Consider the following 17,873-nt stretch of genomic DNA (forward strand, 5'->3'; position numbering starts at 1 on the left):
TCGTTTGAAAGGTGGATCAAATAAATACCTAGCTTATATGAAGTTTCGTTCCTGACATATTTATTTGTCTATCTAGAATGAGTTTAGAGAGTTTGAAAGCAATTAGATGGATTAAAAAGTACCGCAATCAGTTTGTCATGACGAATGTTTTTAATTCATTCATTCATTTATTTCGTCTTTTTAGTCATACATATTGCACGATTGCGTGCGTATGAATAAGACTCGTCAAAGGTACAAAAATATAAAATACAATGCATACCGCTACAAATAATGACAAATACATACCGCTTGAATTAAACTACTATGCTACATTACGATATAAAAGCAGTACAAAACAATATATATTTCCCAAACTAGCTATCAAAAGACAAATTAATTCACAAATCTAAAAGTCCATTTACAGAATAAAAGCAGTGCTGCAACAGATATGTTTTCATTAACCTCTTGACCTCTTTTCGTTCTATTCTTTGAATATATTGAGGAATTTTGCTATTAAACAACTTTGTTTTATTAATTAATAGATTGCGTTAGTGATTATCTTAGTGTGTTAGACAATAACGTCATGTGATGAAGTTTATGAAACTGTACTCAGCTAGCAACAGTTTGAAACAGGTGATGCAAAGTAGAAATATTTATAATGTTATTGGTAAGTATTTTTCCTCCATTTGATTCAACATATTTAGAAATACATATTTTATGAAGCTAAAGTTCTATCTACGGAATTGAAACCACAATATCAGTATTTTCAATATCTGAAATTAAGTATGTAGGTGTTTTATTCTAATATTTTAGTGTCAGAATAGTTTTACGAAGTTCAAAGCTGTGCGCAAAAGCTTCTCCCGAACAACTGTGTGTATATATACAGTGCAGCAATTTAAAATCGAGACTGATTTTTTTTTTCCTCAACATGTGATCCAGATGTGCAGGTGAACTGTGATGCAAGCAAAAGAAGAATATTTCATGACTAACTGATACCAAGTGCATTGATCTTGACTGACAGTAGCATGTGTGCGTGTGGTGAGTGTAGACAGGTGTTGCTAAGCTGCGTCGTGAGTACAACTTGGAACAAAGAGCGAACATTAAGTTTTGTGCACGTCTGGGTAACACTGCTACAGAAACTTACCAAATGTTGCAACAGTTGTATGAGGCCACTTGTTTATCCCGTGCGCGTGTATTTGCATGACACGGGAGTTTCAGGGAGGGATGGGAGTCAATTGAAGACGACAAAGATCCTGGTACAGCAAGGACAGTGAGAGCATATTAATTGGAACAATGATCACGGAAGACCGAAATGCGACTCTGCAAATCCTTGTTTAAGAGTTGCTCGTGAATAAAGAAACTATGCGCCAAATAACAACTCGCGATCTCTACAAGAAGAAGGTGTACGCCCGTTTCGTGTTTCAGTCCTTAACAAGTGACCAACAAGAGGACAGGGTTTATCATGGCAAAGAATTGATTGCGATCGTCAATAGGGACCCTAACTTCCTCCTGAATATCATACTGGGGAGTGCAGAGTGGAAGTCAACACAAGCCAAAAAACTGCGCCAGTCAAAATATATATATATATATATATATATATTTTTTTTAAACGATAGTAAGGGCATTGTGCATAAGAAATTTGTGCCTTCACAGGACACAAAGTTAATGCTTCGTTTACCTTAAGGTATTGAAACGGTTACTGCCAAATATCACACGTGTGTGACCCGAGTATCGGGGTGATGTTCGGTGACGTTTGCTCCATGATAATCCCCCAAGTCACAAGTCTGTGATTGTGTAAGACTTTTTGTTCCAAAAGGAGATATGTGTTGTCCCGCCCTCTTTGTTTACCAGATGTGGCTCTGTATGATTATTTTCTATTTCCTATACGTCAAGTCTGCACTCAAGCTTCGTACATTGATGACTTTTCAACAGCAGTCCTTCTATGCACTGACGGCCAGGACGCAACGATGTATGAATGCAGGAGTGTGGTACTTTGAGTGTTCCAGGGTATGAAACTTTTCGTGTTCTCTCTTTTTTGCTTATACAGTTCCAGTCTCGATTTCAAATGCCGCACTATACTGTATATATACACAAAATTAAAATATGAAATTACAACAAAAGTACCGTGGATGGGGCAGAATGCTTATGACCAAAACTATGTAATTTAGTTTGATTTTTTAACGATTAGATTTGAGATGCCTTGTATATTATATGTTGATTTCTTATATTGAATATAATGGCGAAATCGGCATTTCCGAACCCCCATTTACAATGCCATTATCCTGAGTAACGAACATGCCAAACTGATGATATTATGTTTCTCTTTAGTGAGTTCCGAAATTACATTCCCAAGTGTCTTTGGACGCCCACTTATTTTACATTCTGCATAAAAATTAAAGACTAACATTATTGTTGTTTTTATAGTTTGGTGTAAAACAGTTGCGGTAAGTATGCTGAATTGTTACAAAAAAGAAAGAAAAGAAAAAGAGAAAGAAAAAAGCTATCAATATACCTGTATAAAGTTTATATTAGGATGAGGTTTCTGGACGGTCGTCATCTATGACCATGTTAACTCGTCATGAGTAAGGGATGACCACCCTCGGCGATCGCAATAACCGGGAAATTGGGGAGGAAGATAAGAAGGGGAAGGAAGGAAGAGACCTGGAACTATTATATTAGGTACCATTCCGGCATTTGCTTGATGTGATTTGCTTGAAAACCTTACTCAGGATGGCTGGTCTGAGAAACTTTTACACTTTTTCGACTGATTGTTCCCAATAGAAATTGAACTCGCAACAATAGAGCGCTAGCAACTACGCTACGCGGGGCCACCACAATTTATATTAGTTACATACAGTACTACTACTCACACCAATTCGAGGCTTTGGGATATTGGGAATGATCACTGTGTTTGTTAAAGGTGTGTGTAAATAACTGTTAGACTAAATAATAATAAGAAATATTTGAGATTTAAAAATAAATAAACGAAATAAAAACTAGGAGTCGTTATTCCCATAATATTTTTTCTTAGCATATTATTGATGAAGAAGCAAAACACAAAAGAGTAATCTCACATATGATGACATATTGGTGCATGGTGTCTCAGTTCGGCTGTTTATAATAAGCAGTTATTCATAATACCAAGCAACTTTACCCATAGCAGATTATTGCATCTAAGAGTATAATGTGAGTGATTACATATCTGTATGTTCAACGGTTTAAGATATATATTTAAAAAACCTTTATGTAGCATTATTCACGTTTTATCATTTTAATGTATCTATTACAGTAATTGTAATTGTAGAATTTATTTGTAAAAGTACTTTTTAATTTTTTGTTAAAATTATCATTATTTATTTATATTGAATAATAGCATTGTGAGTGTATATATACAATTAAATTGGTTAGTCAGCTGACAAACATTTGTTACTTTTCTCTTCTTCAGCATCCGATTGGATGGGAGCTGAGTGGATCGGACATACGAGCAATGGTACTTGGACATTGCCTTCATCGAACATGCCTGTTCAAGAATTTCCCTGTAAAATATGTGGAAAGAGTTTTAAAAATCAAAGTTCTCTTGTTAAGCATAATAATGTACATGCTGGCAAAACACAATGTTCTATCTGTAAAGTTGTTCTTAGTAGAACATCACATTTAAAACGTCACATGCTTTCTGTCCATGGACCTGGGAGAGAGAATAATAAAGAATGTTTTTCTTCGCCAAATTTGCAAAATGTTCTGCAACAATATGGGAACTTCGAAAGTGTAGATGTAAAACCAGATTTCAGTAATACAAACATGCAGAATACTAGTATGTAAAATGTTAATTTGGGTAAGAGATGTGTGCGCTTAGCTGCCTTGCGTAGTCACTGGTATTTGAAGAATTGCGTAATATACACAATGTATATATAATTTAATTTGGCATGTTCAGTATTAATATCGAAAGTTGATTTTACCAACCAATCTGATACTTCATGTTCCACCTCACTGATGGCTACGATCAAGTAGACCTGCAGAGTGCAACGAAAAAAAAAAAAAACTATATCCATCAATGACTGATTAGTTTCTGGGACTATAAAATGTTAGGAAATGCATATTACAATCTTTGTTTAAAGTTCTGATGGCACCCATATTTATTGCAGTCATTGTTAGTAATTTATTTTTTCTTGAATTAATAATTTTTAGTATTAACCATATAATGATGGCTTTCAGAATATAGAATTATCTTGACTTCAAATAGATAGTAATCCTCACAATTATGAATGAGTGTCAAGGAAACCACGTGAAAAGTATGAAAGTAATTACTTTAAAGGTTAAGATTAATATTATTTAGAGATTGCCAGTGAAAGAGCACTTTTTTTTAACATATAATATGTTTCTTATTGAATTCACAAGAGTTGCATCATAACTAAAATAACCTTAGGTGTTCATGCACTGTCAAACACTGGAACAATAAGCTTATTGCCCGTTTCGTAATATGACTCGAATTATATGAATTACATAAATGAACAGAACAGTTGATCATTATTGTTACATGTAGGTAATTATAAAGTATAATTCTAGTTTACATATATACGAGGGGTAGTCATAAAGTTTTAATTATCACGTCGAAAAAATCAAGTTGCAACCATGAAACTTGGTGATATGTCCTTCTCTACATATTCACCCATCAATGATTGGGATAACTTGCCGGAGACCTTGGTTGTAGAATTCTTTATTTTGGCTCTTCAGGGAAAGTTCCACCTCGAAAGTCACCTCATCGTCATTCCGGAAATACCTGCCATGCAATGGTTTCTTCATTCGCCAAAAGAGAAAAAAAGTCACTGTGTGCCATGTTTGGAGAATACGGGGATTAGGCAAAATTTGATAGCCCAAAACAGCATCATGTGCAGAATGAGTTAGGACGTTGTCGTGGAGCAAAAGGACCCCATTGAACAGCTTCCCTTGACGCTTCGTCTTGATAGCCTCCTGTACCCTCGTCAGGATATTTCAGTAGTATGTTCCTATGATGGTTTGTTCCTTACGAGAATAATTTGTTACTGCACGACACCATGGCAGTCCCAGAAAACACTCAGCATCTCCTTGCTTGAGAATGACTAGTCCTTGGCCTTTTTCGGCGATGGTGAATCCACTTATTTCTACTGCTTGCTTTGCTCCTTTGTCACGGGATCATAGTTGTTCACTCAGCATTCGTCCATGGTGATTAGGCGTTTAAAGAAGTCATCTCGATTGGCCTGACACAGCTGCGACATTTCCGCTGCTGCCTCGGTTCTGTAAGCTTTTTGAATAAGGTGTGAGCAGTCGCGGAACTCAGCGGACTGCAACTTTTGTCGCGTGTAAAGTGTAGTGCAAGATGTTGAAAACTGATCCATGACTGATTTTCACTTTTTCCACTTTTGCTTCGATTGTGATGTGCCGATCTGGTAGTACCAGAACCTCCAACTCTCTTTCGCTTTCCGGTTCTTCAGATTTATCTGACCACACTGAAAGCGTCTGTACCACCTAACCACTGTGTCGTATGATGGTGCATTGATCCCATACACTTCCACCAACTCAGCATGGATTGTTGTAGCGGTTTTTTTCTTCTTTCTTCAAATCAGAAAACAAATTATCGTACGATACTTCATTGGTCCAGGGGCTGCCCCATTTTGTTTGGCTCCTCTGGCGGCGTGCGACGGTATTGTGGCGCGAATATTTCAGTGTGTACCAGGACTGCAGACGTACCTGCAAAGAATAAAAAAGTTAAGTAATTTTATTTTCTCGAGGTGATAATTAAAACTTTATGACTACTGCTTTTATATATATATTATACAAATAAATGATATGTTGAATAAGTGAATAGTGTATATTTTGAACTATATTAAGAGCTATTATAATTAAGTATTCTGTATTTTTAATTCCGCTAGCCCATGTAGTTGCTAATATCTTAGAAGTTGCTAATAATATCCGCTATTTTATGTTATATGTATTACCTTTAAAAGTTACCCGATCGATTAATACAAACTAATATGATATGTAATGAAATATTAGAGTAATTGAATAGATACTATATAAGAATTTCAGTAATATTAAATATCCATCTTAATTGGTTTAAGATTCATACTCTTATTATCATACTTACTGAAATCCTTCGTATCAAAATGTTGAACTGTGGATGCAAACAATATTATAAATGTAATACCGAATTAGATGTTTCTTAATAAAGGAGACAGAAGCCAGTGAATGATTAAATAAAATAAATGGAAGTGGAAGAGAATAGAAAGGCCTTTAGGAAGCTAATGGTCATTGTTTATGCACTAGAAAGTCTGCTTGTCCTGAGTTCGAAATTATGTACAAGAAATGAATTTTCTATCACTGATCCACCGTATTTCAATTTCTTGTGTATGTTACCTTTGGTTAAACTCAGTGTTAGTCAATTTGTTAATGTTAAACTCTGCACTTTCTTATGTCCAACTTGGCAATATTGTTCGAAATGTAGTTTTATTTTTCTGCTGTGTTCATGCTAACGTACTGTGCAAACCTATGGGTAATAAAACAAGAGTTTATCTTTCACTTGGCCAACTATAAAAGAATATGAAATATTTAGTTTAACACCCTGTGAAGGCTAAGAAAGTGGATGATATACACAAATGAGTTTTGATGAAAGATATGTGGAATGAAGTAGTGGGAGGAAACTGGAAAACTCTTGAGAAAACTCACGGACGTGATGGTGTTCTCCACAAACTTATATAATCTGGAATTGAATCAAAGATCCTTTGCATTAGAACTAAGTACTCTATCACTAAGCCACTGTACTGTCTTGCTTTCGCCAAGAAAGGGCAATTAATGACTTAACAGCTGTGGGAACTTAACGTTGCACTCCAGTGATAATTTAAAGGTGATCTCAAACTCTTTGCATAAATTTCCACAAGATGTACACTAAATTTCAACTCAGATACATTTTCAAGAAGGTTGTGATGATACCTATAATACGTAAAATGAAGTATGAGTCTGGATTTTGACAATCTCTTGACACTCGGTACTATATTATATATTAAGCTTTCTTTGTGGTATTTTTTATATATATATTTTGTACATTATTAGTTTCTAACATGATCTGTAACTTCAGAACAATGTAGAAAATAACAATGCAATGTACAGTACAATATTAGCACTAGTTCACTATTTTATTCTGTTATATTTATATTTCGAGTCCGTAGTACTTTACACAATGATGTCTCGAGTATTTTTCCATTCGAAACATAATTGTGTAAAAATACATTAAAGAACGAATATTTTCCTATGTCATTTTCTTATTTGTAAACTCATGCAGATTATCACTGTCCATTCTGAAGTTATTAGCTAAAAAAATGTTAGAACTTTAACACGTTCTTATGATTGAAGAAAACTGCGGGTTTAGTTTCTATCGTATTTTTGTAAACTGTATTTATTAATTTACACTATTATGTGAACTAACTATCGTTTGATATTAGTTATATATGTCTGTATGTAGTATATTACGTTTCAGTTATTTAGGTAGTTAATCATGTATTATTTAGGTAGTTAATTATGTATTATTTAGATGATACAATTGATATGATATTGTAATTTCTCTTTTATTTATTATGAAAATATTCTTACATGAGAAACTTGAGATGGATTCCTGATTTGTTAATATATGAGTTTTTGTGTCTTTGTTTACCTTAAATTTGTGTGAAAAGATCCGTAGACATATGCAATATTTTAAAACAAATGGGAAAGGTGATCATGTAGTAATCTACTGCTTTATTGAATTGGTTCTATAATGCTTATTTCTGTTCATCCATAGACACATTGCAGTGTTGGAAACTACTACATGTAATGTACATCCCTTTTCATTATAAACATCATTGTATATAAATATTCTGCGTATATTACTGACCGTACAATATCTTTCAGTGTATTTTCATACTACTAACGCCGCCTATCGTATGGATTTTGTCTTACTTTTTTCATTATGCTATATCTTTACCATATATATGCTAAATAGTAGTGCCACTTATACCACTATTTCAAAATAAATGAACATAAAACCGACATATTAAGTCTCTTCTATATGTAGCAATTAAAAAAAAAAACTCAACAATGTGTATAAGAATCAACAAAGTAACAGTTTGTACACAATTTACTTTATTTATTTATTTTATTTAATTTTTCTTAAATCAAAAACACCGTTACCCAAACATTTTGTATTCCACTAATTTTCACTTTCTATTAATTATAAGTTTGTTATTTTAACTAGACCTTAATCACGTTGAAAGCGTCATGTACCTGCTTGTTTATGGTCGAATAGAACTTATTTCTTGAGGGATAGTTTAAAAACTAGTAAGAATAATAGTACTATTGGTTATAATGCTAGATTCTTGTGTAAATAAATTTAGTTAGTATTATAGATGGGATGTTAGTGTTAGAAGCTGCGAAAGTTAATCATGTCCTTGTATACTTCATGTAATTTCAGACATAAACACATAATTCTGGACATAAACAGATATGATTCTGGACATTAACACGTACAATAGCAGAAGCGTGTAATAAATAAACACCAATGTAATGCAATAAAAATAAAATTTATAATTTTTAAGAAGATGCTACAGTTTATTTCGTCAGAATTATTTCTTGGCTTATGTAGAAATTAAGTGAATCGTCAATTAGGAAACTTTAGATTGTTTTGTTAGGAGAGAGCAAGAGCGTGATTGAAAATGAAAACTTCACTTGTTGTACTGGAAGTGTGTTATTCCTTAGAAACATTTGTTGTTGACAAATGTATCAACAATCTTTTCATCAATTAGGAATGTATTCATATTGTTATTTATTTATTTATAATATTTGTTTCTGTATTATAAACATAAATTTTTCAAAATCTTACTTGTATCTGCAATGCTAAATAAATTGGTATATATCAAAGAAAAGTATTTGTTGTTCTAAAACACCTACTCCTATTTTCTTCAGACCCTCTTCAGTGTGATTGACTTATTAATATAAAAGCTGAAACTTCATTTGTTTATTCCATGAAGATAAAACAATATAAACTTTTGACCACATACTGTATGTAAACTTTCAATCTTATTTGATGACGTGATTGATGTACCTAACTTTATCACAAAGTTATAATATACAAATTAGCTTTTCAGTGTGTATTTAAATATAGAGAAGTTGAAATTTTCAGATTTAAATATCCTGAAGTAAACTTGAATGGTAAATTTAGCTGTCACTACGCCATAAGATATACACTCATGAGCAGTTCAATTAGAGATAATTGTCACCCTTGGGAATTGGCCCTGTGTTTGGTCTGGCGAATGTAATAGGAAAGTGTGCTCGTAACAGCGAGGACGCCATACCTCGCACGGGCTGTGAATAACAATTGACTACAGGATGATAAGGCACCAGACATCAGCGCATTTAATTGCTGTGACATGTATGGGCCGTTCTATCTTTGATGTGCAGGCATTAGCTTTCCAAGGGCCGTTGTATCAACAATGTACCATGGATATGTGGATTCGGGTAAAACCATCGTCGTCAGGGTCAACTGTCGTGGTGTATGACGCGTTGATGACAGAGGTCGTCGTCGTCGAGCTCGGATGGTAAAGGCGGATAGACAGGCTTTAGTGTACCAGATCACTCGTTAATTCAAAGATGTGTGAGCAGCCATATCACCCAAAACCATCTTTCTTTGAAGGGCACAGAAGTAAAAATTCCACAAGGGTACCTCTGCTCATCACCCGTCACAAGTCAGAACCACTGATATGGACAGAGGAACACTGCCATTTGGACGCTCTAAGCATGGGAAGAGATCATACAGAGAGATGAGTCGAAGTTCCAGTTGGCACACGTCGATGGTCGGGTACAAGTGCGTCGTCAGCTACATGAGTCAACGGATCTCTTTTGCCGTAAGGGCCGGTGTAAGTGGTGTTCTCATATGGAGACTGGTCACATAAGATGAAATGGAACCCTTAGCAATCTAACAATGTTCCTCACCCGCGAACGTTACAGGAACTTGCTGGCAGATCATGTTAACCCATTTTTTTGAATCCAGCACCCTGAAGCGATTTGTACCTACTACCTACAGCAAGACATTGCTCTAGCATTGTGTCTGTCTGGTTCGATAATTACTACACGGATGTGAAGATGCTTGCTTGATCCCTGAAGAGCTCCGTTCTCAGTCCTATTGATCGCATCTGGAATGCTGTCGAGAAGGATGTGCTTGCCGTAAACCTGGCTCTGACCAATCTTCGTGGATTATGGGAAGCTGTGTAGTGTCATGAATTAAAATGACTCCCCAACGTTTCAGATGTTTTGTGAAGTTCGTGCTCGCCGTATCACTCGTCATCAAGGCAAAAGGGGGTGGTGCTACGTGTTACAGCCAGGATCTCTAATTCAGTTGCTCATGAGTGTAAGACGATTGCAGCCAAAGTGGATTTAAAGAGGAGAAAGAAAGTAATACTAAATTCAAGTCACTTCAGTGGATTTATTTAGCGTATATTTTATTATTATTATTTATTTTTCATAGGAAGACTAAATTTAATGTTGTTGAGATTTGAAAATATAATGAAGTTAAAAATTATTTTAAGTGTTTAGAACCTAATCCACTTTGGTTCCTAATTTTTTTTTTTAAAAAAAAAGTCTAACATTGGGGAAAAAAAACAAGATAAGATAAAATTTAAAATATCTGCTACTGATCGGAAGTTTTTTTTTTTTTTTTTCAAACACGAAGACATGCTTTCAGTATGTTAGAAAAAAAACATAATACATCTTTGTATCTTTTTTTTTTCTTTCTAAAAGATATAAGAATATAATCACTGTCAATTATGATCGAATATTTCCTTCAAGATTTGATCGCCTACTTACAAGGAACACTAGATATCTCGGAGAACTTAATTTTATTGAAAGTTTTTACGCTCCATGTTATGCCCTTTAGACTAAAAGAGATCGAATCAGGGAACCCTCGCATCAGAGGTGAGCGCCTTACACTGAACCACTGTGCTTCCCTAAACTCTGTACGTAGATAGAATACCTGAGGGAGAAGCTTCACAGACAATATTACAGGTGCTATCATAAACAGTTAAATATAAGAAAATACAACATAAAGCACAAACTACAAATAATCCACAGTCAGATAAGAAAGTAACATATCCGTTCGGAAAGAACTGACAGATAGTAAACTGATCGGCACTAGAAAAGAAAACCTGTGTATGTGCTGACTGGTATAATCATTATAACATTAATTATCAAGCACAACCACCTTAAAATCCAGCATTTTAAATAGGAAGGAGGTATTGTGATGTACTAAATTGTATGAATTTTTTTACCACTTGATTTGTTTTCCCCAATTCAGACCACATTCTGGTTTCAGATACTTGAATTCCAGAGAATTGATTCAATGAGTAAAGTGAGTTGCGAAGATCAGGCCATATACAAGATTATTACTAGGAAGAGGGAGTGTTAAAAATTGCGCCCAAATGAGGTGTTTCGGTAGCATTCCCCCCCCCCTCCTCTTACTAAATTCCTGGAGAAAGCTGTCATCTAAAATTTAAAAACAACTTGCAGATTTGTCCGTTTTACATTAATAAGAAAGTATTGTTACGTACATTCTGAAGTAACATTACTATAAAATATCTAACTATGGCGTCACTTTAAATCAACGCTTAAGCAGTCTTTCGACACTTCCGTCTGCCCTAAACATAATGGAAGATACATTAAGTTTATCAAGTTCTAGCAAAATTGCACTCGAGGTATCATAAATAAATTATGTAAAAAGAGCGTTTAGAAAGAGAATCATGATAGCAACCATGATAATCGTACTTCTAGTATTTTCCGATATGTAATTATCAATATTCATTCGGTTTCCAAAGTACAAAATGTTAGAATTTGAAAATTTCAGAACAATTCGATGTATCACGTAACTCACTTCTTATTTAGAGCTTTCAATTCTCATAATTCAAAATGGCATTCATGATAATCATCATCTCATTAGTGGTTCTCTGAACATTGTATCATCTACAAGAGCTACTACATATTTATTTGTTTTCTACTTCCTGATATGTTTGAAAACAGAATACTTCTATTCTGGTTTTACTTCGGTCATTTTCCTCATCAATTTCATGTTATCATCTCTAACCAAAATAGGATGATGACAAAATCAATGACAGTCGTGAATTTCTTGTAAAATTCAGTATAATTTGATACTTCTCAAGATACCTTTACTATTTTAAAATTTTCGATTTCGATTCAAAATGGCCGATTTCAAGATAATGGTCATGATGATTATACTAATCTGCATATAGTTCTCTTGTATCGATCAATATTCAGTAGTTCTTAATTCCAAGAATTATTTTCAAATGAAAAGACTATTTTCTCGTCCGATATATGGTTTACTAATTGATTATTCTTCACCTCGAATGAGTTCTCTTGTCTCCCACTGATGGTAATAGCAGCTATAATTTCATTGTGAAGCTAGAATTATGTGTCTTACCTATATACTTAGTTTTTAGTTCAATCAGATGTACGCAGTGCATATGATATTTGAAACCAAATACTCCGATCAGGAGATTCGAAAGAAATTACTTCTATTGGCAATCAGCAAATGTCCCAATGGCCAGAGAGAGAATACCCGACTTTTTCGATTTCTCTCAGATCTGGAGTATTACACCCTTAATAATATTAGAGAAAGAAGTGCGTGATAAAACTTAAGGCATATTCAGTTCTGCAATATATAGTATATTAGATAGCTTTTGTAGAAGGTACTCTACTACAAATTCCGCTCAACAAAGGAAATTAATAACCATGCAAGTTGAAATTCTTAGACAGGTATTTTTTTTTTAGATAGATGTTAATGCGAAACGAAGATGACAAGTATACAACATTGTTTAAGATGATGAAGAAGCAAATCATTTTTACTTTCCCTTTTCTTCTGTTTATTGTATGAAGTAATGAATAAATATTCATTCGTCGTTAGGTTTCTTTTGTACAAAAATCTTTATGGTAATCAAGGCACCATGTGTTCTAATATGAAACCCTTATTACAACAATCTATATGATGTGTATTCAAATATCAAACCCTAAACTATCAGTGTTTGAGTGGAGAGATAAACAAATTTAGAGCTATGTGCATATGTGTCAGTTGTGTAATATTCTCTGTATCTTTGTCACTTGTTCTTTTCTTCCTGCAGATGATCAAATTGTTGTGAAAGAAGAAACTTGGCAAAGAGAGGAGAGTAATGCTGTTACAAAATGGAGTCAAAACTCAGAACCGGTACAAGACGAAAGAGAACAAGAAAATAAAGAACATGACCCATCGTACATTCCTCCATCTCAATCTTTCGACCCAGAATGGGAGCAGTCTTTTCAGTGTGATGTGTGTGCAAAGCGATTTAAACGCCTTCCATCCCTGAAACAACACCTGAGAGTACACACAGGGGAAACGCAATGTCGTATATGCAAAGCAATTTTGTGCAGACCCTCGTATTTGAGGCATCATATGATATTTACACACGGCGTTGATCTCTAAGCATGCGTGAAGAAAAAAACTTTTATGTATGTGTGCACACATATTAAAAGCATATCTAACGTACATTTGACAAAGTATTGCCTCACTGTATTTTGTGGAGAAAGAGAGCAACAGTGATTTGTATATATATATATATCTTAAATTACTAGTGGGAGAAACATGAAAATACATAATTGCATTAATTGAACGGAGCCTATAGAACAGGTTAAAAATACTATCAATGTATAGTTGTAGGACTTCTCGACAATAATTAGTAATACATAAAATGTTTAATGAAATTGTGGGAGGAAAGATGAAATTTTATACAATATATTAAATATCATTCTAAGCTTGATTTCTGTTTCACTGTTGTTACAATTCTTAAATTTAAAAAGGCAACTAATGTTCATACTTTCTGCAGCAAATCAGATTGCCTGCTAGAACAACAGGAATAAGATCTGAGACCAACATGCTGATTTAGGTTTGCATTAGATAGTTTCTTTCTGTGTTTCAGGGTGGTTTAAAATAATGGAAAAGAAAAATATCTCCTGTTTTTTATTAAACTTGAAGCTGATCTGATTTAAAATACGAAATGATGCCATATAAAAGACAGATTGTAAATTAAATATGACAGCTTATCTGTTTTCATGATTAAATTATAAGAACGTTTTGGTTTGATTTTTGCAAAGATCAGTACTGTTTCTTGCTTTAATATGTGTAATTATAAAATCCTTACATATTGTAATCGGATTTCCATGTTCCTAGTATATAGAATCCGTGGTTTATTTTGCTTTTCCTATGTAATATATGCGAGTACCGCCTCGTATAATACATTATCAGCATATCAGTGATGTATATTTTTCTTTGGCAGTTCGCAACAAAGTGATAGCTGATGTTAGAGACGATCAATTTTGTTAACGTCTTTTGCAATTTTATCGATCTGGCTGAAAAGTATTGAGCCTTTGGAGGTGAAAATTGGTAATACACTATTTTGGTCGATGACCATCTGCAACCCCATTGCTATAGAACTTTTGTGGCTTTTGGACAAAAATTGACACGTGGCCTTCATAGGCCTCTTTTGAAACTAACTTGACATCATTCATGGAGTTCTGAAACAAGTGATACTCTAACGGAGCTAAGTTCGGTTCCATTAAAAGCCTCGCCAAGTTACCTTAATTTTTGACGGATTCTTAAAGTTGTATGCAGTCTGACATTAGCATGGTATACGATACATTTTCTGTTGCCAGTTCCATCCATTTCTTTTGAATTGCTAGGTGCACTCATTGTCCTCAGCACAGGTCCCAGTCTATCGTTTTGCACGGCTGTAGCAACTCATGCTCTTCCACTTCCACCAAATGAACAGCATAACCTTCCCAGGCGTCAGTATGAACTTTGCCTCAGACAGTTGAAATTCACCTCGCTTCGACCCTGATCGTTCTCGTACATTGTTGTTGTAGGTTATCCATTTCTCATCACTAGTGATCAACCACTTCAAAAATGACTCAAGTTCGTTACGGTTCAGTAGAGATTCGTAGATAAATGTAGATTTTCGTACATGTTTTTGAGTTAGATCATGTGGCACCCAAACGTCAAACTTCTTGTATTCAGCTTTCTCCAAACGGTTTAGCACTTTTTGGTTATAGATGTTTAGGTCCTTGAGGATGTGATGACTGCTTACATGCCAGTCTTGCTCGATTTTTGCCAAAACATCATCCACTATTGCCGTGAATGGTTGTTTACTGCGAGGATCATCTTGGAAATGGAAATTTCCGTAAGGAAAGTGACTGAACCATCGTTTGGCAGTTGCTGTTGATACTATATCTTGCCCGTACACACTACAAATTTGTTCACGGGCCTGCGTAGCATTTGTGTCTTTATCAAAATAAAATTATAAAGTGTAGCGCCGTTTTGCGGGATGTTTGTTCATCTTCACAGCACTATAATTTATATCTGATTATAAGAATTCCAAGTCATTTTGCACATACATTAGCTTTAACTGTCAGCTAACAAATGACGTTAGAGCTGACACCCGTTGCTAATCATACATATTCTGAGATTTGGGATATTACCGTAACCTCGTGCGCAAAAGGCTCAATAGTTTTTAGACAACCAGATGTAAGCGTCATAATCACATTTCTAAAATATCTAATTCGGACGTTCTGTGAAATTATTCTTACTGGACATTCATGTGTGAAAGCAATCAAAATGTATGCGTTAGAAAAGTAATAATACGATCTCACATGCTATTAACAATTTGCTGTGTGTGATTTGATCATTGCATTATACGCGTACTATAGGTGAAGTGTTTTACCTATCTATGTATCTAAATATACTTAATGCGATATATCTGTATATAATGTATGTGTAAAATAAATTCTTAGATTAAATTTGTACAGCTTTTTTCATTGATGACAACGAAACATTAGATATATTATAGTGAGTACAGTATTACTAAAGATTCATTGCACAATAATGTTGGAAAGCAGCCATAAAAATGATTATCCTGTCTTAAAATGTTGTGTGTCTTGCTGTATTTAGAATACAACTTCGTTCGTGTACTTTTTGTACGCTAATGTATCACCATGTCGTACCTATAATTTGTCGATTTGGTTCATTTTAGGGAAACATCTTTTGTGGTTAAAGGTAACTTTTTTTTCTGAGATAGGAATGTCTTTTGTAAAAACGATTGGTCCTTTTTTACTCTTTGAAAGCGTACAACTACAGTCTTTAAAATATATATCCACAGGGAAGGTTTTGTTTCAAATCACTTTGTTAAAAAAAATAAAATAAACTACTTGAGTTTCTCAAATGAAGTTGCATACGTAGTGTATTTCAAAATTTATTGATTGTGTGAAAGGTAGGGTGATTAAAGTAAGTTTTAGTCTTTTTTTTTTAACTTTCCTTTCCTTTTTTTCCTTACCGCTCATGGTAAATGACGATGATAACAGTCATAGGTACCAGTACTTAACAACGACTTGAAGTTTTTTTTCTTAGCATTTTTTTTCTTTCCTTACAGAAATATATTTAATGTATGACGTTATCAGTTTTCTTGTGAGTGTTTCAGTACCATACTTTATCATCAGCTACATGAGCTATGTCGTAAAAGTCCGTTGGCAATAATTCAAGGCTACATGAACCAATTTCAACGGATTTATCTGATAGGTTCCACAAATTTGAGACACGACTTCTATTGCTCGTTTCCACTTTTAAAGTTTAATGACAACCCTGCAAGTAGTCTTGCATTGCTGCACTACCTGGACGATTATAAACGTTTCATTTTAACAACCCTAATATTCCTTCATAATTCTTTGTGGCATGGGAACATGTGAAGAACAGCATAGATATATACATTGGAAAGAAGTCAAAGCTCTATAAGAAAGAATCCAGATACATTATGATTTTCAATGATTTAGTTTTCTTTCGTACCAAACTTATTACATTACTAAATATTTAAAAAGTTGCTATATGTGTTACGGTGCAGAAAGGGATCTTTTCATTCGAACGCTTCCACAATTTAAGAACAGTTGTCTTTAATCAGAGAGTAGAAACAGACCTTGGGTTAACCATGTTTTACTGCCAAACGGTAAGTCTTATAAATATATTTCTCGTAAGTTTATCAGATGAGTACTGTAGAATAGCAGTTGCCATTTAAGAAGTAACTTGATTACTTAAGTATATCATTGTTACTATATATTGAAAAAAAAAAGTTATTAATTAGTGAAATGCATGTTTGATATTTGAAGAGTATAGAGGCTTGCTGAGTTGATTATTTCAACCGGACTGAAACGAAGATAAAGCCATCTTGCTTTTTTGCTCTGGTTTGTCTACAAACTAGAAGTTTTGTAATTTCCTGTGTAAACATGTAAAATTTAAAAGCTGTTGATGAAATTTGCCTTTCGATTACTCAATTTTCATAAGAATGAAGATGACCCAGCTGATGATCTCATAAATTTCTCAAATATTTACTCTGATTTTTCTTTTATTTTGGAAAACAAAGGGAGGAAATTATTGACAGAAAATTGAAACATGTTTGAGTACATTATTCTTCTGGGTCAATATGGAATGGTTTCTCTTCAGCATATCATACTGCATTCATGTGTTCTAGATGAAGAAATGAAATTACTGGGCTTTGGTTCAAAAAAGTGATAAAAACAATCCCTTTATTGAACATCAACAACTTTTACTCTGTCCTACAAAGAATTCATATTTTAACATCGCTGAATTTACATAATTACTTTTGAAACTTTAGTAGGTGACCGTACTAAAGTTGGGAATAAAAGTACCGTTGGATTATTTGCTCACTTGCTAAATTAATTCGGTATTTCTAGCTCTCAGAGGTGAACTATTGTTCGGATTTGTACGAAATTCTAATCACGTAGTTATCTTTTCCAAA

The 17,873-nt window shown here is 34.1% G+C and overlaps 1 protein-coding gene across 10 annotated transcripts in view; it reads left to right on the forward strand.

Moving 5' to 3' along the window:
- Nucleotides 1-17,873, forward strand: part of LOC145687471 (uncharacterized) — a 303,707-nt gene that overhangs the window by 225,130 nt on the left and 60,704 nt on the right. The window contains exon 6 of one of the 10 annotated variants that reach the window (XM_081760933.1): nucleotides 3,425-3,865. The exons of 8 other annotated variants lie outside the window; for them this stretch is intronic. In XM_081760933.1, the coding sequence (XP_081617059.1) occupies nucleotides 3,425-3,798 (374 nt within the window). In that variant the 3' untranslated portion in view covers nucleotides 3,799-3,865. Of the gene's footprint in view, nucleotides 1-3,424; nucleotides 3,866-13,163; nucleotides 13,861-17,873 lie in introns of those variants that run through there. One more of the 10 variants, XM_081760937.1, reaches the window with a different exon arrangement.

The sequence above is a fragment of the Thermobia domestica genome, chromosome 1 (assembly GCF_964235325.1).
Source record: "Thermobia domestica chromosome 1, izTheDome1.hap1.1, whole genome shotgun sequence".
In the NCBI taxonomy this organism is placed as follows: domain Eukaryota; kingdom Metazoa; phylum Arthropoda; class Insecta; order Zygentoma; family Lepismatidae; genus Thermobia; species Thermobia domestica.